Raw genomic sequence first — 23,362 nt, 5'->3', positions numbered from 1 at the left:
TAGAGGTCCTGCAAGACACAACAGAACTTGTGCTGTGCTTTGGCCTGCAGCAAGATGGGATGAAATGCAGAGCAACAGCACAAAGTGTGTGCTTGCTGCTCTTGAGAGTTGCCTTATGTAATACTGATTGCAAACATATACTTTCCCTAGAAGCTCCGTGCAGCTGTTACAGGGAATAAGGTAAAGGATTCTGTGAGCAGCGAAGAACCTATACTGAGCTCTGCTTACAGCTCCCACATGAGGCAGGCAAGTTCTCCACTCAGGTCTAGACTGTTAGGTCCCTCAGCAAGTCATTCCAAGCTTCATTTAAAAACAGGTAGAGATCTTTTCAACACCCAGTTGCTCTGAGGGAGTCAAAGCCTTCAATTAACAGAAAGGTCTCCTAATGAACCTTTAAGACTCCTATGTTATTCAGTCACAGGAGCAGTCAAGAGCCTGTGTGAGCCCTTCCCCACCAGGAGTGATTTCTAATTACTGAACTGCAGACTTAGAGCCCTTCTTGAACTGAAAGGTAAAAGCAACACCAAGAGAAAAAACTGACTGCAATACATCCGAACCTAAACGTTGATTAGGAAACTTTTTTTGTGATTTATCAGCCATGTCCAATTACATAGCATGAGGATTTGAAACCATTTCCCCCTTTTCAGCTGAGGACTCAAATCACTTGGGTGAAGGGGTAACACCAATTCATGTGATTCTTGAAAGAGCATGTAGCCTGTGTCCCCTGTGAACGCCCACTGGATTTGACACATGCGCACCAATTTTAATCAGACTAACGAGGATGCCTTTCTGAAGCTTTGGAGCACAGCAAATTGCCAGCACTACAGCAGCATCAGGGAAAGGACATGACTTAAAATCTCCTGTTGTGATTGGCTCAAACAGAACTAGATTGAGTTGTACTCCATAAAGAGGGATTTATTCAGAGGTCATTTAATTGCAATGAGAAGTTTGCAAGTGTAAGGGATAGAGGAGTCACCCAGTGTGGTTGATGGACATTACCATGTAATAAGGATTTCCTTTGTAAGCAGGAGGTAAGGTCCTAATGCGATCCAACAACAGCCAACTACTTAGACCCAAAACTTACCTACTTTAAATAAGGCTTTCTGAATTTTAAAGCTTTTACTTTAATAAATGGATGGTAAGAAACAGGCTTTCAACCTCTTGTCTTTGAATGCTGTCAATTCTTTTATGTTTTTTTTTTCTTTTGGCACTCATCCACTTCTATCTTCCCTCTCCTGTTCATAGAAGACAGTGCCTTCCCTCTCTGAATTGCAACAAATAAAAAACCCATAGCCCATTAAGTTTCCATCTTCAAACAAGAAAAGTAGGGCTCGCTGACATCCACTTTCCAGCAAGACCTATTTAGGAGGTCTAGGCCCAGGGAAAACCACATTTTTTATAAAATACGTTTCTAAAAATGTGCTTGTTTTTTTCCTCTTGAATGCTAGACAAAAGCATAGACTTGGGAAAAAAAAGATGTTGAGTTGAAAGTTAAATTTTTTTTCAACATGGTAGGAAAGGGATGTATTCATGTTATACAAGTGAAATATATTTTAAAGAGTGAAATGAGTGAAGTAATAAATTTAACAACCAATATAATGCAAGCATGCTGAACTTAGAAACAGAAACACACAAACACAGTTCAGACACTAAGGGGTTTCAACTGTTAAGATCCTTAAGAATGTGTTATGAATGAGATTAACTCCAATAAACAAATGTGGTTAGTGGTAGTGACTATCAGGCTTAGATAAAAATATGATTACACAGAATATAGGCAGGCCAGCTGACCTGGAGAAAAGGAGACTGAGAAAAGGAGAAAAGGAGACTGTGAGACCTCACAGCTGTCTACAGCTTCTTCACAAGGGAAAAGATGAGGGGCAGGTACCAATCTCTCTTCTCTGGTGACAAGCAACAGGACCCAAGAGAATGACAGGAAATTGTGTCAAGGGAGGTTTAGGTTGGATGTTACACAAAGATTCTTCACCCTGAGAGTGGTTGAGCACTGGAACAGCCCCTCAGGGCAGTGGTCACAGCACAAGCCTGACAGAGTTCAAGAAGTGTTTGGACAATGGTGTCAAGCACATGGTGTGACTCTCGGGGATGGTCCTGTGCAGGGCCAGGAGCTGGACTTGAGTGGTCCTTGTGTGTCCCTTCCAACTCATATTCTCTGAACTGATGGATAATTCAAACCAGCAGGTGTTTCCAACAAAAGAGTTAAAACATAAAACTAACATGCTCCTCTTAAGATCATTAGAGCTATTCTTCATTTACACAGGAAAGGCAAAAGGAGAATCAGGGTAGAGCTTTGAAAGACAGGGAAATGGAAAGAAAATGAAGAGACAGCTTCGAAAAAATGTGTATGGGTCATTCTCTAAACGCATTAGAGGCAAATAAACATTATGAAGTAAATCTCAACACGTTTTCAGTTACATATTATCAAGTTTCATGATTCATAAAATAAAGTAACTTGATGACTTATCCTATGTCTTGTAGGAATATTTTAGAGGTTATTTTAAAGGGCTGGTAATAGTTCTGCTTAGAAGAACCTTTGATTAGCACACTCTTGAGAGCTGAATAATTTTAGATTGCCTTTTGCACACTTACCTGAAGGGCATGGTAATCATCACCATCAGGCAGTTAGGCGTCTTTTATTCCTAATTGTGCTAAAAGCATTTTAGGGTTCTGTAGACTGACTCTTCTATGGGTTATCTGAATTTCATTTGCATAGCTGAGAAAGACAAAGAATTCCTTGAAAATTCATAGTCCCTCTGGCCTAGTGGGAATTACTTTTCATGGTAAAAAGTCTACATACCTCTGGGAGATCTTGAAAATGAGTATTCCTGGAATAAGTTTTGGGTTTTGTTAACTGACTTTGTTTTCAGCATATTCAGAGAATATCATTATTGTATTCACTTAGAGAAAAAATATGGATGTCTTGAATTTTAATATCAATCTGAAAAAACCTCCAGAGTTACGTAGTTTCCAATCCTGGCAGAGTGGTCACACTTTGGAGTCAGGACAGATAGATTTCTCTCAGTGAAGGAAATAGACTGTCTTTAGTCATGCTGTCCCATTTCAAAAGCTCCTGGTTTAAATTCTGCTCTCATGGAAGTTGCATAAATTTTGCCTTTGACTTCAGTGGCATTACAGCTTCGTCCTGTGCCTAATATGTGGAAATACAAAAGGCCAAGGTGTTGTCAATCTGCATAACTTGATGCATTTATTCTCCAGCTAAATTGTTTTGCTGTAGCACAGCCTTCATCTGCTGGTTGTGTAACTTCCAGGGACTAAAATTGGAGATATTTTAGACACTGTCCCTTGTGCAGTTGAATTTTCTTCCTTATGTTGTCTTCTAGACTTTGTGTTATGAATGCATATGGATACAGCTTCTTTTTCTACATTTTTCAGAGCTCAGCCAGGCCTTAGTCAGTTTGGAAACACTTCTTCCAGTGGTAGAAGACCACTTATTTGCCTTGTTCCCCAAAGGAGTTGGAATTCTCACAAGCAGAAAGCACAAAGATCTGTTATCATTGTAGAACTCCAGGCTGCAGAACTCAGGAGATCATGAGACCCCTTGAAATAAGTGCATGTAGAGAATGGCTGCCAAGTCTCAGTAACAGATGCTTTACTTCCTTTTTTTTTCTAACATACGCTGAGAGAGCTGGGCTTGAAACATCATTTGAAACTCAGTAGCACTTCTTAGTCACATCTGGAATGCTTTTCAGCTGTTCAGCCATGCACAACCCACAATATTTAAATTACAATGACCCACAAGTCATGTATAGGTGTGACTGCAAAAGACAAAAAAAAAAAAAAAAAATCAGTGGAGTGCAGTGATTGGAATAACAGAGAGAATAGGCTGTAGGAATAAATCTTTCTTCCTAAGAATAGGATGTTTGGATCCAATGTAAAAATTAAACTGTAATGCTGTGCCTTGGAGGCACAGTGTAGTCCTCTCTAGATTGGTTTTCTGTTATACTTAAATTAACTGGGGGTTGCACCCAACAAGGTCCCAAATGGCAGAAGATGAAATTATCCCTTTGCTACTGTCAAAGAAGCATAGTATTTTCCAAACATGTCTTTTTCTTTCAAAAGAGTCAACCATGTGTGAGAGGAGGAGAAGGAGAAATACACTTAGTTCTCTGCTCATTGAGCTGACCTAGTCATGTGGCTGACTCTCAGAAGATAGATGTCACATGTGTTTATAAAGCTGCATTACAGACCAATATCCCCAAAATATTAGGGAGCTATCCAAGACCTGAGGAGGCTGCTATGCATTCAGAGCAGCTATATAATTCATTGGCCAAGTCATCAATGTTGCATTCTCCCTGTCACTTCTGTGCTTGTAGAAAAGTTGTACAGCCTAAACAATACCAGTTTTAGCAGAAGATGCCCATAAAAGAGGAATGAAAAGGGAGATGTCACACCTGTGCCAAGGCTGTCTTTGGGAAACACATGCAAATGCCACAAGGTAGATGTCCCTTCTGGTTTTTGCTACATGCTTGGGTGCTGTCATCTTATTGCAGGGGTTCCATGCTGTTATCTCCGTATCACAAAAGTTTCACACCTTCTTGGTGTTTCTTGTGGGCAGCTCCTCAGAGCACTGACGCTTTCTTCTTCACAAAGCAGCCAACTGACTCCAGTTCCCCTCTCACCCAGCCACCCCACTCTTTTATAGCATCTTCTTCTCATTGGTTACAGCTGTGGCCTGTTAAAGTCAGGCCTGCTCCTAATCTTTGATAATTGGCCCAGCTGCAACTCCTTAGGGGTAAAATTACTTGCTACACTATCTTTATTTTCTTATATTCTATCTTCCTACACTTGGCAAGTGTAGAGTTTGAGTATTTCTCAGTGAAAGAAGGCCTTGCTTCCTTTTCAGTTCAGCAATGTCCTCTTGACCTAATACTTCCAGTAGTAAAAAAAGGCCTGAATATGTTAGAAATTAATGGAGATACATTTTTCCAAATTACTACCTCTTCCAAAAATTTATAATTCTACCATCTGTGATCTTCTTTTATAGTTGTTCAAAATCTATTACTCTGAAGCCAAAGTTAATAAAAGCCAGCATATTGTGGAACCTTAACATGCCCAGGAGCTGAGCTATTACAGACATGGTATCTTGTCTGATGGTCCTGTCACTTAAGAGTTCAGTTTGTAGGGAGTTCAGAAGTGGCTAAACAGCACGGGAGGAAGCCACTGGAGAAGGGCACCTACAGGATTAATTTTTTTTGTATGTATGGAAATCAGCATGCTTTAGAGAGTACATGCCTTAGAGAGTACAATAAATTGTAGCATTGTGTAGAGACTGGCAGCTTTGTCCCTTAGACATGGGGTTTTTGAAGAAACTTCTAGCTGAAATTTGGTGACAGACCTGAAAACAACCGCCTTTTGTTGAAGTACTGCTGTTCTTGATTTACCATAACATTGCAGCAGAAGCATAAATTTTGTAATCAACAGTATGTGTAATATCCTAAATCTCATTGTATATAGTTATTAATTGATTATAACAATTATTAATTTAATTATAATTGATATAATCAAACAATAATAATTAAGATAAGGAGTCATCAATTATGTTTGAAGTCACACTGAAAAGAAATGCATTACTGGTAGTTTTGTGTTTTAAATTTCTGCCTGAAAATTTACTTTAAACACATATATTTAATAGAATATATATAAATATATAATGTAGAAATTTTGTAAAATATTTATAGATTTATAGACTCCCCAAAAATATTTTTGTTGAACAATTTTTATTTTGTTTGTTTCTCCCTATATAATTGCTGCTTCACATATATTTATAAAAAATATAAAAAAAAAGCACTTTTAGGGTTACTGTGCATTCAGCATGACTGAGATTTCTGAAATAAATAGAAATTGTATCACTGATATATCAGCTCTGTTTTAGGTCTTACACATACTGAGACTTTTCTTTCAAGATCTGGTAAAAGATAAGGATAATTTGAAATTACATGAAGATAGCTGTTGTATTTCCAAAGCTAGACTGTAATTGACAGTCACAAAACAATTAAGTTAAATTCTAAATCCAATGCTGGAAATCTATATAACTTAATTTTCCAAAATGGTAATTATAATAGATTTCAAAGACATCTGGGATTTGAAATTCAACTTTAAGTTGAAATTAAATCAAATAGCATTGTCTACGAGAAGAAAGACCTTTATATCATGTATCTGTACACAATTTCCACAAAAATTAGAGAGTGGTGAGGCACACGTAGTTTAGAGAAAAGACTAATTCCTTCTAGCTTTGGGCCAGCTGAAACTTGCATCCAGAAAAGGGACAAGGAGCAGCAGAAAGTCAAGTTCAGGCAGAAAAGCAAAAAAGCCTTTATACAGACGGAAGCCTTAAATTTCTGAAAAGACAGAATGCCTTCTTTTATAAGCCTGCAACATTTAAGAATTAAGTTTAGAGCATAAAAATAAATTTAAAAAATCTCACTTTTCTGTCAAGCCAGTCCCCTGCTCTATAGGCATCCCATGCTTAGTGCTCTCTCTTCAGAGAGTCATGGGTTCTCAAAAATGAGAAAATGGCAGAATTTGGCTGATGCCATTTCTTAATAGTGACCTATTCTGGAAGGTGTTCATCACAGTAACGAGCTCAGTATTCATCCCTGTCAGGATAAGAGAAACCTCTATCCTCTTTCCATTCTCTTCTCCTGTCCATTTGAATCTTGCAGCAAGGTACCGCAGGACAGCAGCCAGGGTGGCTGAAAGCTGCAGTTGCTGTTAGGAGTTGGCTAAGGAACACCTTGTCTCCTCCAACCCACTACAGCCCTCTTTCTTGTCTCATCCATCTGTTGTGTCTTGTCATTTAGACCATGAATTCCTTGGCACAAGGATCGACATTTATGATAAATTTAATAGAATCTTCCACAATGCACAGCCTTGTCATGGGAACTAAACATAGTTATTAATTAGACCATCCTTCTCTGAAAGACTTGGCTGATATTTTTTCATGCTGGGAAACCAGTGGCATTCATTTATCATCTTGTTGAGGCAATCCTGTTTATTTACTTGATTGCTTACAAAGATTCCCAGTTCCCAGAAAACATCAGGAGAAACATCAGGAGGCAGTTCCCATACTCAGGAGCCTGTTGCTTGCTGTGGAGGGATTGCAGAACAAGCTAAGAATCTGAGAAGTTCCTGGCCATCCAAGTCTAAAAATTATTTACAAAATACAAAATATCCAGACAGCATATCAGGCATTCCATAATCCTTTCTTTCAACAGCTGGTCTAGTCATACCCTCTTTAGTTTGCATCTGGCAGATCATGTCTTGACTCTCTGAAAGCTACATCCATGCTGCTTCTCTTTTCTGCCGACCTTTTATACAGGCAACATCACCGTGGGATCTGGGCATAAGTTCATGGTAAGAGAGAACCCCCAGACAGTGCAATTTAGCAAAGCAGAAGTCACATAACTGCAACCTACAAAACAGATTCAGACATCTGAGTACATGACATTCCATAGCTGAATCCTCACGAAGCCATGAATTTTAAGATGCTATTTTCCTGAAGATAAATAGGGACTTTTTGCTTTGTTAAGTGCTGATGAATATGAGAGTAAAATATAAAACTAGCAGCATACAATTTTAGAGAATTTATAGAAGCCAGGGATTGCCAGGTTCTATCCACTCCAATAGGACTTCCCTACTAAGCCTTGACTGTCCACTCTTCATTCAGATTTCTGTGATAGCTGTCCTGTGGCTCTTGGCCAGAAGGAAGATTTGTTACATGCCCCATCAGTTCAGAGAAGTTGTTGTGCTGCTGAATGCTGCTTTGGTTTGTCCTGCACTATGTAACACAGGAAGTTTTCTCCTTACAACATCTCTGGGTATTTGCATCCTTGTTGAACTCTTGGGAACAGAGAACATCTTTTCTGATGCTTGGACTATTCCTCACTCAATACAGTAAAAGGTTTTAAAATATTAATAATGTTAATTATTATTAATAGCAAAGTTCTGGGGTTTAATGAAGGCTTTTAACTTAAAGTTTAAGAAAATTGCAAGGAGGGAAAAGACGGAAAACCTCTTTTTAAAAAATAAATAGACTACAAATCAAACTTTTCCAGTAGCTATGCTGATTATCCTTGTGACTTTAAGGCTCTAAGCTGAACAGGGTTTGACCCTTTGGGTTAAACTTTAAATTTACAGGTCTAAATTAAAAGCTAAACAGGCATCTTTTTCCCTTATCCATCCAAGGAAGTAAGAGTATAAAGACTTATTAGTCAGGATTAGTCAAGAATTGACGTTGGGGGTTTTATTATTCTAATTAGGCACAGGAAAATTCCTATTCCATTTTGTAATTAAAACAATACACATTCTACCACCTAATTATATTTGACATTTTCAAGGTGTTGGGCGCCGAAGTCTATAATTACAGAAATGCTGCTGCCTTAAGCAGAACTCTCCATAAATATTCATATATTAAATAGTCAGTTATACTGTTTAGAAGACTTTAGAAACATTTGCCTTTTTCTTTTTATAAATGTGAGACTTGTAGAAGACATATTTTATATTTGTATTATTAAAAAGATGGGAATAAAAATGTTCTTTGGGATATGACATACTGTATATAGCAAATTGACTACAGACTTAATCGTTAGTATTGTAAGTAGCTATGTCTGAGGTTCATAATCCTTTAGAAGTATATATTTTCTTTAGCAGAACAGATAATTACAGTCAGAAATAATACAGGAGTCCTGTACTGAAGTCATAAGACAGTAAAATGCAATTCCTTAAATTTCTTGATTTTTAAATTAATAATAGAGTTACAGCTTACATACAGTATTTTAAAGAAAAAGTTATTCACTACCTTTTATTTTAGTGTTCCACAATAAAATACCACTTCAAATATTGCCTATTTTTGATAGTTGAATACTGCCATTTAAAACAGTTGTCTGTCTAAAAATACTGTGATCCAAGTAGAGTTTGCCTTGTGGCTAAAGCATACAGTATTGTTCAAGGAGAGACTTTCCCTTCCTGATATTGGAGAAATGGAAAAATATTGAAGATGAAACTCTGAATGTAAGGTGTTCCATGAGTGGGCCTTCTCTGTGTTTCTGTTTTGGGAAATTAACCTTTGGGGACATCTTGATAAAAGGGCATAATTTCTCAAAAGAAGGGACAATAGGTATCTGCTTGTTTTGTCCACTTAGCCTACTGAAATAAGTTTGTGTCCTGTTGTAAGGTGCTTTGCCCAATGGGACCTGGACCCTGACTAATTCATTAAGTATGACTTTCAAATAGTTATTAATAGAGGACGTTGCAAATGTTTCAAGAGTTAAATGGAGTGCAAAAGGGAAGTTGAGAGCTCAAATGCTGTGGAGAATTTCAATGTCCTAGCAAGAGCAGCACAGAGTTAGTGCAAGCTCTCTGCACACCAGGACAGGGTACACTGTGGCAGCCTTTGGGTCCAAAAGCCTCTTTGCCAATCAGCAGGATCTCTGTGCAGGCAGGTGTTGAGAAAAGGGCATCCAGTTCCACAACAATCTAAATTATTCCCAGAGTATGAAGATATCAGGGAAGGCCTATTTCACCCTACACATCTGTGTAATGACTGGAAGCAGATTAGCCCATGCTGACAGATCATGAATGTTTGTATTATGGTCAATCAGGCTGCATTCAGCACAAAGTGAGGACTATATGTATTTTATATATATATATATATATATATATATATATATATATATATATATATGTAATATAATACATCCTGCTAAAGAACTGGACTTCTTCCTGTGATGGGCAAGAAGCAGAACTTAATTTAGTGACATTGTGTGTAATTACTCCATACATATATACATATTTCTGTCAGATTATACAATAGTTATATATTATGTATTCACATAATATGTATTACATATTTTGTATGTTATATGCTGTACATAATATGTATGTATGGTATAGTATGTGAGTGCAAATAGGCATGTGGTTGGGTGAGTGCAAATATATATATATATATATATACACATACATACATATGCACACTATTTACTGAAGCAAACTTCCTAGATGCCTGGTCTTATTTCTGTAATGCTCACAGCACTTAAGAATGCCCATCCATATTTCTTCCCTTCGTACACAATCACAGCCTCTATACTATGTGATATTACAAGGCAATCAAGGTGAACACAGATTTAACCAGACAAGCAACATTCTTCACCACCCTCTTCAGATTTTGCTTGTAAACTTTGAAGACAAAATTCACCCTTTTCAAATCAGCAAATCAAAGATAAGCTGTTCTTTTTTTAAAAAACTCTCATATTAAAAGATGTTTCAATTAAATTTAGCTGGAACCCTCCTTCTTTAATCACCCAGAATTACATTTTATGCACAAAGAGCCTGAATTTTATAAGCTCAATGCTTAAAAAACTGAAAATTGCATGTTAATACAAGAAACCATTGTCCCTCTGCCATGTAGAGCAGATTTTATTCATAATTTTCCCCAAATGCACATGGGTCCCATTTTACCTCTGCTTTCATATTGCATTGTAGAATGGGATAAATGACGATGATTTTAAACAATCAGTTGTATTTGTAAATTTGAACTGGAGATTGCAAAAATGATATAATTTAAGTATGCTCAAAATTCTTTTAGGATAATTGTTGTTTCTCCTAATCTCAGGTGCTGTTAACCATAGGTACCTTCATTGCAGGACAGACAGAAGGATTCCTTGCATCTCAGTGGCAGAGCAGGAAGTTGTTTTGATATTGCCTTGTTTGTGAAGGACTCTGGAAAACAATAAACAAAAAGTGTTTCTGAGTGTTTACTAAGGAGGATGCAGAGAATAATCACATCCTGCTGGTCACCTCTGAATGCCTCAACGCCCATCTGCCAGGGCAGCAAGGCTGTTCTCTTTGTTCACTTATAAACCAACAGCTTTAAAATACCTTTTTGCTATATTTTCTGTTAAATTACTTCCTTCCACAGAGATTTAGTGGTTGATCCTGTGCTTTAAGGAGCTCATGGTCAGCAGAGGTGAATTTGGGCTCCAAGAAGGGCCAACTTTGCTCTTAATAAATTAGTGGAAGTAATTGCAAAGGGTTAGATAACTAAAAAGCTAGAAGATAAAAGAATTGTGAACCATAGTCATCAAGGTTCTAAACAGACTGAATCTTGCCAAAGTTAATTGCTTTTTTGGTAGAATTGTGAAATAGATGTGCATTATCACAAATTTAGATTCTAGGGAAGGACTGGATACTGGTTTTCATTAACTATTACTTTGAAACTTAATGCAAAATGGCTTTGATGTAAAGACTGTCATACATGACAGGGAGTTGCTAAAGGACCAAAAAGGGTGATTGATGAACAGCAGAGTGCTGAGGCCCCCACATGGGAGACTGCAGTCCTGATACTTTCCTAAAAAAAAAAAAATTAAAGTTTTTCTATTAATGATTCATAGATGAAAAGGCTAAATTATATGTGCTAAAGATTGGGCTGGGTGTTTTGACTAGCTTGGTAGACAGCAGGGTTATTGATATCAACTGAACAGTACCATATCTCCAGAGAATTAATTATTTAGAGATAGTAAAGAGGCATGACAAGGAGCAGTGAGCTATAAACAACAAACATCAAAGAGACTTATTAACAGACTATGTTGTCTTTGCAAAAGCATTGCTATTCCATTTCCAAACAGTAATTTGTTGCTTTCTTCTCTTCTAGTTGCCCATACTTGCATCTTCTGTTGTTAGCCTCTATTTTCTTGAACTTACTGATGTCTTCAAGCCAGTTCACTCTGGATTTAATTGCTATGACAAGAGTCTGAGTATGCCATACATTGAACCTACACAAGAGTCTGTTCCCTTCTTGATGTTGCTTAGTCTGGTTTTTGCTGGACCATCAATTACGGTAAGTTTGAAGTGCTAATGTCACTTAATAAAGATTTTGAACAGAGTTTCAGTTGGGATAAAGAAAATAACTCTTTTGGTTTCAGTTAGGCTGTAGAGTGTGATGCAGGTTAGTTTCCTTAGGATTTTAAATACATGTTTCATTCTTCTGTAACAAAAGGAGATGCACTCCTTATAACATTCTCTGTAGCACTTCATCTACTCTCATTGTCTTGATGGTGGGCTTTAATGTTAAGAAACAGCATCTACAGTTGGATGAGAATAGCTTGAATCATTCTGTTACACTGTACAAATATTTGAACTTTTACAGACAGGACATCTCCATAATCTCAGATATAGCAAAAATCATCAAAAATGCAAGACTTTTTTTTTTTTTTGAATGCAAGCCTTTCACAGCCCTGAACTTGCCACTTTTGTTAGAACTAGCTTTATTCAGAGAGAAGGTATATCAATCTTGTCAGTGAACTCAATTACATTTTCCAAAAAAGCACTGAAACACCTCTAAATTATAAGCTAGTCATTAAGAGCAGGCAAAAGTGGGCTGGTTTAATCATTCACCCAAAGGGAGGAGATGATTTCAACAGAACTGAAATATCCTGTCAGAATGAGCAGCTGGGTCAGTATTTTACATAAAAGAAAAGTAGAAATTGTCTTTTTATATATATATATATATTCATTTTGTCTGATTTTAGTAGTTCAGATAGGAGCCTTATTTCTCACACCACTCCTGTCTGGCACATGGAGAGACAAATTCACCTTGAGTGGGTGATTCTCTGCACCTAAAGAACATGATCGACCTTTTGAAAGGATCTCTTCTTCCCCCTGACAGCAATGACTATGCATCTCAGTTAGGCACTTCTCGAAGGCCAGCTGCAAATATAACTCTGCTTCTAGCTCCTCTTAATTTCCTTAACTTCAATCAGTTAATTCTTTTAATTATACTGTCCAGTTTACAGCTACAAAATCTATAAAATGTGATGCCTGTATAAAAATTATCAAGTGCTGTTCTCTCTTTGCTTTCCAAAATGTTCTTTCTTTATTTGTCTTTTTTTTTTTTAACTGAACAGTTCTTACTGCATTTGATTTCCGTTGCTTTAGAAACCATTTTTGAAGGATTTTGCACAGCCAGCAGGCTAAAAATTGTACATTTAGGAACTGGGAGCTAAGACTCTAAGTGATCCTGGTGCAAATGATTTTTGCACCAAATACTACGATAAAAGCAAAACATTAGGACTGGGGTTTGGCTGGGTTTCTTAAGTGTTTCTGCTGAGAAGAAACTGGACTTTTCTGAAACACCTATAGAAGAAATGTATCTAGGCTTACTTGGGCCCCAGTAGGGGGGAAAACCTGGCTTTTACTTGAGAGAGTTTCTGCTAAGCCTAGGTAATATCAAACACCTTAAATCAGGATAAAATATGCCTTTTTAATGATATATTATTTGTTAAGGGCTTTGATTATAATTCAATTCTTTCATCATTGCATGGAATTTTGCAATAGAAAATGTTATTCTTGCTTGAATCATTCTACCAGCAGTATAGAAAATTAATCAGAAGCATAACGTGAAGAACTCAAACCCATACTTGAGCATGCCTATAAAAAAGAAAGTTTGCTAAAGAAAGTAAATCCCAAAGCTTCAAAGTACAACTAGCTAAAAGCTGCAAGCCTTGGAAGATATAGTTCATTTGTATTGGTGTGAGCATGAATGTGGTACCTGTGTTGGTTACAGGCTGGGCAGTGACAGTGCAAAATACACAACCTCCTTCAGTAGCACCAAAGGCATTGACTCCTTATTATTTGATACAACTTTGGAATTAAGGAACTAGGAGACATTTCTGTCCAATCCTTCCCTTTTCTTTGGAAAAATAAGCCAGTGAAGCTCAGTGTAAATAGATTACAATTGTGCCATTGTCATATTTTAGAGTTTAGCATTTTGTAAGTTAGTTTTCATAAATATTTAAATTGATTACACACTTCATAAAACCTGTAAAAGACAGAAAAGAAAGCATGAGCTGTGTGAGGAATTGAGGATCTCCAGTAATGTTGCATATCCTGGCCTCTGTCCACGCTTCAGGAACTTACTGCAGTATGAGACAGAAGCTCAGCAAGACTCAATAAAATACAGGTGTCATTAAGCCACATTTTAAATATTATCAAACAGTATATATATAAGAACAAAAAGGAAAAAAAAAGTGTGTGGGGGGAGCAAGACAAGAAAATTCCAGTGTCAATCCCTCTTTAAAACCCTATATAAATATTAGAATAGGATTTTTTTCTGTGGTTTTATTGTTCATATAATACTTTTCCCAAGACTGGAGAACATATATAAATCTACTCACATTAGAGTAATTTTTTATACAAAAAACAAAAATCTAACATTTTATGACTTCTTTTCCCAAGCCACTATTACACATGGCTTGTGTTTGGCTTTGGGGCTTTGCATTTTGGTTTTTCTCTTTGGGCATTTTTTCTCATTATTAGTAAGTAGAAAATGCATTTTAAAAGGTCTGTTCTGTAGCCCTGAAGGGTTACAGAAAATAACTACCTGTATTATTGACATATGTCTTATAGCTTGTGACAGAGATGAAATTTTGTGTATGTATTCAAAAACTGCAGGAGACTTCAGTGTGGAACACCTGGACTTGAAGAAATTATCAAGATAGATATTTTATGTCTGGACCATAGATACACCTGGATTGCAGCATTTCACCTGGATTTCAATTTGCTTCAAAGAACTCTGAGTCTGATTCTCTGATAGATTTTCTCTCTAGTTACCCATTCAGAAATGTTAGGACCAGTTATTTAATCGTATCAGTGAAGGTTCACACTCTTATCAGCCACTGACTAAAAACCTGTTTAGAAGAAACAATGTCCTTTCCAACAGAGATCACTAGGACATCAGATCACATTGATTTGGGAAATGAATTCTCAAGGAGAGAAATTCACTGCTGGCAGTTTCACTCCTGCTGCCCATTCTACTCTGGGAGTTTTTTCCTCTGGAAATGCGAGCCTCTGAATTTTTCTTTACATGGGCCTTGTTGTTTTTTGCTCTATCACACAAGGTAATCCATCTGTCTGGTGTTTTCCCTGTACCAGACCATTCCCTAGAACTTGGCTAAAAACTGTTACAGTTTTTCTGAGTTTTAAGTTTGGAATACTACTGGTTTCTCTGGGAAGCTTCAGCAAAAACTTGATCAAATATAGACAGATAATAGTGGCCATAGTTTTCAGCTAATTAGAATTCCTTTACCACTGTTTTTTCCATGTCATAGGAGAACCTTCACTACTTCGATCTTCCTGGTCAAGAAATTTCAATTTATTAAAACTTTAGCTAATAAAGAATTAGACTAAGCTTTTCCCCTTTATCTGACTTTTCCTAGGGTGGAAGTGTTACTATAGACAAATACCACCAGCAATTACAGCAGATTCAGCATAATTCAGATGCTTTGGCATCTCATTGCATTATAAGCTTTGTGCATTGCATGGATTAATATTCAATGCAGCTGTGGATAGGCAAAGTGACTCTGCTTTTGCTGGTGAGAACTGCCTCATTAATTGCAATATTTCAATCCAACCCTTACTCTGAACTCTGTACAAATCCTGGACAGAATTCAAAATAGTCACACTACTGAAGAAGGAAAACAATAAAATCTGAGGCTGAAGATGTATAAATGTGTCTGGATTTTCCAGCAAGCAACACCATTTTTTATTTATATTCTTCCTTTTAGAAACTCTTGTCTAGGGTTTTGGTCATAATCTGTTTTGCTTGGTCTGTTGCAAGGGTCCATAAGGACAGAACTTTTTCTGCTGCTGTGGATCAGGTTAAAACCCAAGCCAAATTAAACAAATACAGAAGAACAGGCTGTCACATAATTAGAAGCTGCTCAGGATTGCTAGGCCTGTGGCCAAGACTGAATGCTAAACCACTTCAGGAGCACTAAGATATTGCAGTGGCTCTGGATTATTTTAGAGGCGATATTTTATAATTACTGCTTTTTTATTGTGGAAGCATCAAGTTTCAGCTGTAGATCAAGGCCTGGATACCACTGAGCACTATATACCGTATGCCATTTGCATTTAATTTCAGGGCCATCTTCTTGTCTGCCCTCATTCAGGCTAAGTTGCATTATTTTATGTTTACATATTGATATAAATCTTTTAAGGTTGAGTGCATGTCAGTGGATGACATTGGTTTTGTTACAGTTATATTACAGCCCTTTAAATTCAATCAGGATCTTCTGAGTAAGTGCTGCATTCAATTTAATGGCTCCTTTGTCATTGCAGATAATGATAGGAGAAGGAATTCTCTACTGTTGCCTGTCCAAAAGAAGAAATGGGATTGGAACAGAGGCCAATATTAATGCAGGAGGATGCAACTTCAATTCTTTTCTTAGAAGAGCTGTCAGATTTGTTGGTGGGTTTCAATTGTTACTCCCAAAAAAGAACTTTCCACATACATTCAGTTTTCACCATGCAGGTTTGCTTCTCTGAAACAGCCTTTCAGAACAGTGCAGATCTGTCACTAGGACAGATCTGCTAGAAAACATGGGAAGAAACTCAGACTGCAACAGAGCAGCCCCATACTCAGTAATGCAGCATCTACGCTTTCCATTTCCCCTTTCCTCTCCTGTACTATTGTCAGTATTTCTAAAAGAGTAATTTTTTTCCTTCCCTGCCCACCTTGAGCTGGCTGCTTTTTAATGATCTCAGTGTATAGCTTCCCCTGCCTGTCTTCAGTGCATGATAAGGATTCAACCCACCTGTCACAGTATTCAGCATGACAGTGAAAGCTTGTCAGAAACTCTCAGTAGGTTTGACATTCTTTTTCTGGAATGTGTTTATCTGCCTCTCAAAAAGGGCTAGAATCTGGCAACTTAAATGATGGAGGAACATGTCACATTCTTTCATTTTACTTTAATTGTCATTTATAAAAAACTCCACTTTGAAAGGTAACTGGACTTTGATCCCCTTCTTACAGTTACTTTCCTCTCCCAATGAGTGGCTAAAGAAAAGCTTTCCTCTGTTTCAGAAATCTTTCATTAGAGAAGGCAGCCTAGGCAAAGACAACCAGCAGGACAGCAGACTGAAGACCTGGTAGAACAACTGTTCCCTGGGTTTTGGTAGTCTGGTAAACAGGGAGATAGTGGCAAGTGAGGTTGTGCAATCTATGACCAGTAAAGCTTCATAAGAGCAGCAGTGAGGAAGAAAGCAGAGGCTTTATGGATTACACCATGTGCAAGGAGGACTGTAAACATACCCCACATCCACTTCTCCTGTTTGGTATCACCAAGGAAACAAAGACACATGAATTTCATCCCAAATTCCCACTCTGATTTTGAAGTTTTTTTTCATATTTTAATGGCTTTAACATTCTTTCAATTTTAGGATGAAAAGTAAATTTATCTCTATGAATAAAAGTAGGGAATTATAGGTAAATCTTTAGGAGAAGAGCAGTTGAAAATGTTCAGTAAAGCAATTACATTACTTCAATTCTCTTGTGAATTATTAATCAGTCTGAAGCATTGATCCCTTCTGAAATAGACTTAAATATTTGGATTAGTGACAAGGACACAATACTCAAGAAACATCAGAGGTGTGAAGGTAGCCAAAGTTATCACCAGCTGATGATTCTGTGGTAGCAAAAAGAGAACAGGTCTTCAGAGCAATGATCTAATGGGCAGTTGTCCATACTCCTAAAAGCCTGTCTTCCAGTGGGAAACTCCATGGACTGGATAAGCACATATGCTCTCCTCAAATAGTTGGCTACTCTTTAGTTATTTCAGAAAAATTCTTTCCAAACTGAAGCAGCTCCAGTGTAGCACTCTTTGATGAAAAGATGTTGGAGGACATCAGGACATTAAAACAAAATTTTAAGTATCAACAGGAAGAAAACAAGCATAAACAATTCTAATTTTTATATTAAAGAATTCAACTTTGCAATAAGCCTTTGTTCTGCATTTAAATTCTCTTATTCTGCATTTAAATTCCCTCAAATCCAATAAAAAAACCATCAGAGCTCTGTTGAATGTAGTTTGCACTATTAATCAACCTAATTAATGCATATAATATAATTAACAAGCTCTGTTGATTTCTTTCCTAGGTGTTCATGTATTTGGTCTTTGTGCAACTGCTCTTGTTACTGATATTATACAGCTATCAACAGGATATCAGGCCCCATATTTCCTGACTGTTTGCAAGCCTAACTATACATCCTTAAATGTATCTTGCTCAGAGAATTCTTACGTTGTGGAAGATATTTGCTCAGGAGCTGATCTCAATATTATCAACGCTGGAAGGTTGGTTCTATTCTTCAGTGTATACATTTTTAAGTATTCATTTAATTTTTTATTTTCTGTCCCAGTTTCAAGATTTTTTTCCATCTAGTTAAAGTCTCTGATTTAAAGGTGAATGCATAAATGTCTTTTTAGTGATGTTCAATTTTCTCCATAAAGGTATTTGTCTAGCAGTGGGCTTTGGAAGACCTTGTCAGGTTCCAAAGCACAGTCATTAGCAGCTGTTCTGCTCCCTCACAGGAGGCAATTTCCTATAAATTTGTCACTATGTATAGCTTCTACTGCTGTTGGAAGTGGTATAGGAACAGAGTAAGTTCCCTGTAACAGGCAGGGGAAGAAGTCTCCCAAGTGTTTGGTCTGAGACCTCTGTATAACATACATTGCAGCTTGGGTGTTTGGGAGTTGTTGGATAAGTTTGTTTTCTGTTTCTCTAATTATTTTTTTTATATAAACGGCATTAAAAAGTATCTTTTTTAAAGGAAATACCACAATAGTACAAAGCAGTGTGTTCCCAAACCAATCTTTTCTTGCATGGTATTTCTAACTGGTTTTTTTCTCTCTTTCCCCATAACCATTTGCTGATACTGGCATATTGCCAGTGAAGCCTGATGCTTGCAAGCAGTGTCTTGCAACTGTATGGTGTCCCAGGGAACATTGCATTCACCTTTAAATCAGGACATGATTACATAGGAGCAGGCAGGAAAATTTTCACAATTACATCTCATTAATTTCATTATCTCAAATAGGATGTCTACTGCTTTGAATTGACTGCCTGTAGCCATTCCAAAATCACCAATCACTCCTAAGTTTAAATACCATCACTTCTAAAAAACCAGTGAAATTAGTTGAAACATATTAAGACTAAGCAATCGGGTTTTGGGTGTTTCTGTTTCCCTAGAAAAACAACCATGTATTGATATCTCAAAGTTATTCCCATCATAGAGGATACATTTGGCTATCTCTAATATTCTGGCACCACCCACAATTTCTCCTTAATTCAATTTTATTGCATTTTTTCTTTTTTATTTGTTATTTCCTTATGCCAGTCTCAACTTTACCAGAGCAAGCAGCACTTGCTACTGGTTCTTCAGTAGCAAGTGCTATTTCCTTCAGTCACCTATGTAGAAACTATGGTATAACTTCTACAGTACAGGAAGTTAATTTGACTTCAATAATTTCAGTTTGGAAGGAACTTGTTCTGAGTTTGCTAATGGCCTTCATTTTTGATTTGTACTTCCCAGAAACTTTGGCTCCAGAAATTTGCCTCTGGACTGCTGTATGAAAAGCATAGAGAGCAGCACATAATTATCCAACTGATTACATCAAATCATTTTTCTGCAACATCCCAAAATATTTTTAAATATTTTTCTGCAATATATAAATCATTTTTCTGCAACATCCAATATATTCAAATCATATATAAAATCATTTTTCTGCAACATCCAATGGTTCCTTTTGTCCATCTTTTTCTCTATTATCTTCACAGAGCCTTTTCAATCACTTTTGTTCAGCTCTCTAGTGAGGTCTCTGTCCTCTGTCATCTCTGATGTTCTGACTCAGTGTGACTCTCTCTCTCTCTCAGTAGGACTCTCATTGTTGTTCCCCCACTACACATCCTCATGCATGAGCATTTAGAGTGATACACTGTCATCCAAGTTCAGGACATGTTTTCTTTGAGACCTTTGTTCACCTTTTCAATACAGAGCCATACAAAAAGGCTACATATTTTTAGCTGGAGTTATTTAATTTGAGATTAAAAGATAACAAATAGGGGAACAAAAGCAATGACACCATTAGAGAGTACTGAGAGTGCATTTAGTCTGTTTGCCCTGAAAGCATGTGAATAGAAAAGAGAACAAAAAGAAAATTGACTGTGCCATGTGACACACATGATATACTATTAAAATGCCATCAAATTTAGGTTAAGTGCTAGAAAAGTTCATAAGACTCAAATATAAACATTAGCTCCACAGAGATGCTAAATAGATTTCTATTTCATTAAAGAATACTATTTGTGAAAGATTTGTTCAGGGAGGTTAAAAATAAGATGAAGAAGAATTTAGGTCTGTCTTTAGAAATGCAAAAGGAGCCATGCAGATTTCATCTTGGCCAGAGTCATGAATCTGCTGGAGCCATAGGCTCAAATTCAGGTCAGCAGAGTGGCATTTACACTGAACTACGTGCACATTTTTAACTGCCAATTAATTATGTAGAACAGACAAGGCAAAATGCATAGGAAAGAAATTTAGAAAGCAGACTGCTGCTTTGCAGAACAAATGTTTGTCTAAAGTTAAAGAACTGTGTTTCAGTCTCTGCTATTTTAAACTAGCTCACTCAGGTGTTGCTAGGAAATTGACTGTACTGGAGCCCAGTTAGGGTGGCAAGACTGTGAAGCCAAATTATAGTTGAAGTTTTTATCCCAAGCTGAGCTTTCTCGGGTGAAAGTTCTGTTGTGACTACAAGGTAGACGTGCTCTTCTTCACCAAGACATGCAGCATGTTACATTGCATATCTATACCATCAAAATCTTCACTGTATCTGACTCATTCCTAGAGCTCAGAGGTCACAGACTTTTTTTAGGGCTTCTGTGATCTCGATGTCCACTGCAGAATAGGAATTACTGAATTCAAACCCAGCTTTTTTCTCTCTCTACTATGTAAAAATCTCCTTCGCATTCACATCACTTTTCTTTAGTTGTTTTTAGAGAATTGAAATGGTCCAGTCCACATCATTCAAATCTCCAGGTTTTCACTGGGAGCAGAAGGCCCTCAGCAATATCAAGAGCAGACCTAATATTGTCTACTGTCTCAAGAGTTTGGACATGTTTTCATTTATTCTCTTTCTCTGGCCATCAAGAAGGGGCCCAGTAATTCTTAAAATACCCTCCCTATGTTGTTGTTCTCCATTAAGTTCTGTCATGATGTAAAGTACTGTTTTCGGTTTTTTTTAATAAACCTATAGACATAGCAAACAAAGATGTAGTTTGCCTCTCTCTGAGAAAAATGTTACCCAATGACAAATGTTACCGATAGATCACATATTGCTTAGGAAGTATAAGATGGCTGTGCTGCTCAGTGGTTTTTTTCAATGAGCACTTGCACTGTGCATTTGAACTGAGAAGTTTAATTTAAGTGTGCTTCCTTGGCAGAAAGTCATTCCCTTCTCAACATGCCACCTTGGCAGCCTTTGCAGCAGTGTACATTTCGGTGAGTAACCAACTCTGTTCAGTTTCATTTATACAAGACAAAAGTCAGAAAGTAATTTGCTGTATATTGTAAAATTATGTGTTGCCTGGATATCTTGGATGGATGGATGGATGGATGGATGGATGGATGGATGGATGGATGGATGGATGGATGTTTTTATCCTACTAATCTGAAAGCAAAATAAAACCACTATAAAGCTGGTTTTATTGTAGCTATTAAATAATAAGGAAAAGATTCAACTGCTTCATATTCTTTTTTAAGAAGCAAACAAAAGTATTATGTTAAAGTATGTTTAATGCCTCATATTATCTTCATATAAAATGCAGTGTTTATCTGTCTCACAGAGTGATACTTTAACTTACCAGTCAAATTAACTGTTATGTATGCTGCCTTTTCTTTGTTGCTATCTTCACTTGATTTGCTGCTTTTAAACTTGAGGCACTAAGGGCCATACCTTGATGTGATGTAGTTTGATTTCACCTCCAGAGATTTGCAGCGTGGATGAAATGGCACAATCACTCCCAGAGGCCTTCAAGGTGTTACTGCAAAGAAAGTGAATAAAACCCATCAGTCACTAGCAGAGAATTGTGGGACATGCTGCAGCAATCACAGATGATTTTGCACTTCTGAGCAGTAACATTTCTTCAGTATGCCACAATGTCTGCACTATAGACAATTTACTTGAAGTTTAAAAAGTAATTCCATCACTTGTGCTGTAAAAGTCAGAGGCAAACAACAGTAACAACCAGTTAATGACATTAGATAATAGTATTGTGCATGTACTGGGAGCTTGTCAGTATTTATTCTGCCCAGAGAAAGGCCAGAATTTGGAATAACGCTGATGAACCACCTCCACTTAATTTTTGTAACCTCCCTGAAATTATGCCTCTCAGTTGAGAAATGGCTCTCTAAAGCATCTGGTGGCAGCTTTTGTTGGAACAGGTTACTGCGTTCATCTGGCATGACATCTGGCTTCTGTATTTCACAAGTGGTGGCTCCTTAGTCACATTTATAGAACATTTAGGTGCTGATTGGGAACAGTACTGAGGCATAAAATACTTATCCTAATTGATGTCAATTAGCAACACTGCTTATGTTTCTGAAAATCCATTCCTTGTGATTTCAGATCTTTCTGCAGAAAGTGAGCAAATTTTAACAGGGCTGTAAAGTAAAACTAAATGGATTACTTGTAATATTACTGTGTACTAGTGATCTATATATAAAAGAAACATTGAACATTAGAATCCTCTTAGGTATATTTAAGTTTCTTCAACTGCTTCTTTATTTCTTTCTTTTTCAAGATGTACTTCAATTCGACATTAACAGACTCCTCAAAACTTCTTAAACCACTCTTGGTCTTTGCCTTTATCATCTGTGGAATTATATGTGGTCTGACTCGTATCACCCAGTATAAGAATCATCCAGTTGATGTTTACTGTGGCTTTCTCATAGGAGGAGGAATTGCTCTCTATTTGGTAAATATAATAGTCATGGTTAAGTTTAAAAAAATTAAACTTATAAGGCTGGAATAAGAGTACTGGTTATTTTTATGAAAACTTACCATCATGCTCATATGCCATAAGTATAAATAACGTCAATATGTGTTGAAAATGATGAATTAGGGATAATGACTTTAAAAGCAAAAAGGAAAAAGCAAACAAGTATTTCAATGTAAAGTTCCATAACAGTGCATAAAGCAGAATATAATCATCCGGCATTGTATACAGAAATGGTTCTAACTTTATTAAATACTTAAAAATACTCATCTCTTCTAATCCACACTTAAAAGCATAACACAAGAAAAATATTTGATTAATTGGTATTTGTTGCTTACCTGAGTTGATATTGACAGTGTCTGCTTTATGATCTCAAAAAATTATTGAATTAATATGAGCAACTCATCTGAGTGAATTGCTGAATCTGCAGGGAATTAGAGGCAATATTATACACTTGTCATTCTTTGGAGTTCTCAGGGAAACCGTGCAGGGGAAAAAGGAT

The 23,362-nt window shown here is 36.9% G+C and overlaps 1 protein-coding gene across 1 annotated transcript in view; it reads left to right on the top strand.

Moving 5' to 3' along the window:
* Nucleotides 1-23,362, top strand: part of PLPPR4 (phospholipid phosphatase related 4) — a 31,554-nt gene that overhangs the window by 1,981 nt on the left and 6,211 nt on the right. The window contains exons 2-6 of the mRNA XM_071436188.1: nt 11,684-11,869; nt 16,150-16,279; nt 17,966-18,161; nt 21,307-21,364; nt 22,666-22,839. Coding sequence (XP_071292289.1) covers nt 11,684-11,869; nt 16,150-16,279; nt 17,966-18,161; nt 21,307-21,364; nt 22,666-22,839 — 744 coding nt within the window. The remainder of the gene's footprint in view (nt 1-11,683; nt 11,870-16,149; nt 16,280-17,965; nt 18,162-21,306; nt 21,365-22,665; nt 22,840-23,362) is intronic.

This window comes from Agelaius tricolor, unplaced genomic scaffold (genome assembly GCF_023055355.1).
Source record: "Agelaius tricolor isolate 1412-34295 unplaced genomic scaffold, bAgeTri1.0.p SCAF_11, whole genome shotgun sequence".
NCBI classification, from domain to species: Eukaryota; Metazoa; Chordata; class Aves; order Passeriformes; family Icteridae; genus Agelaius; species Agelaius tricolor.
This window is presented reverse-complemented; position numbering and strand designations above follow the sequence as displayed.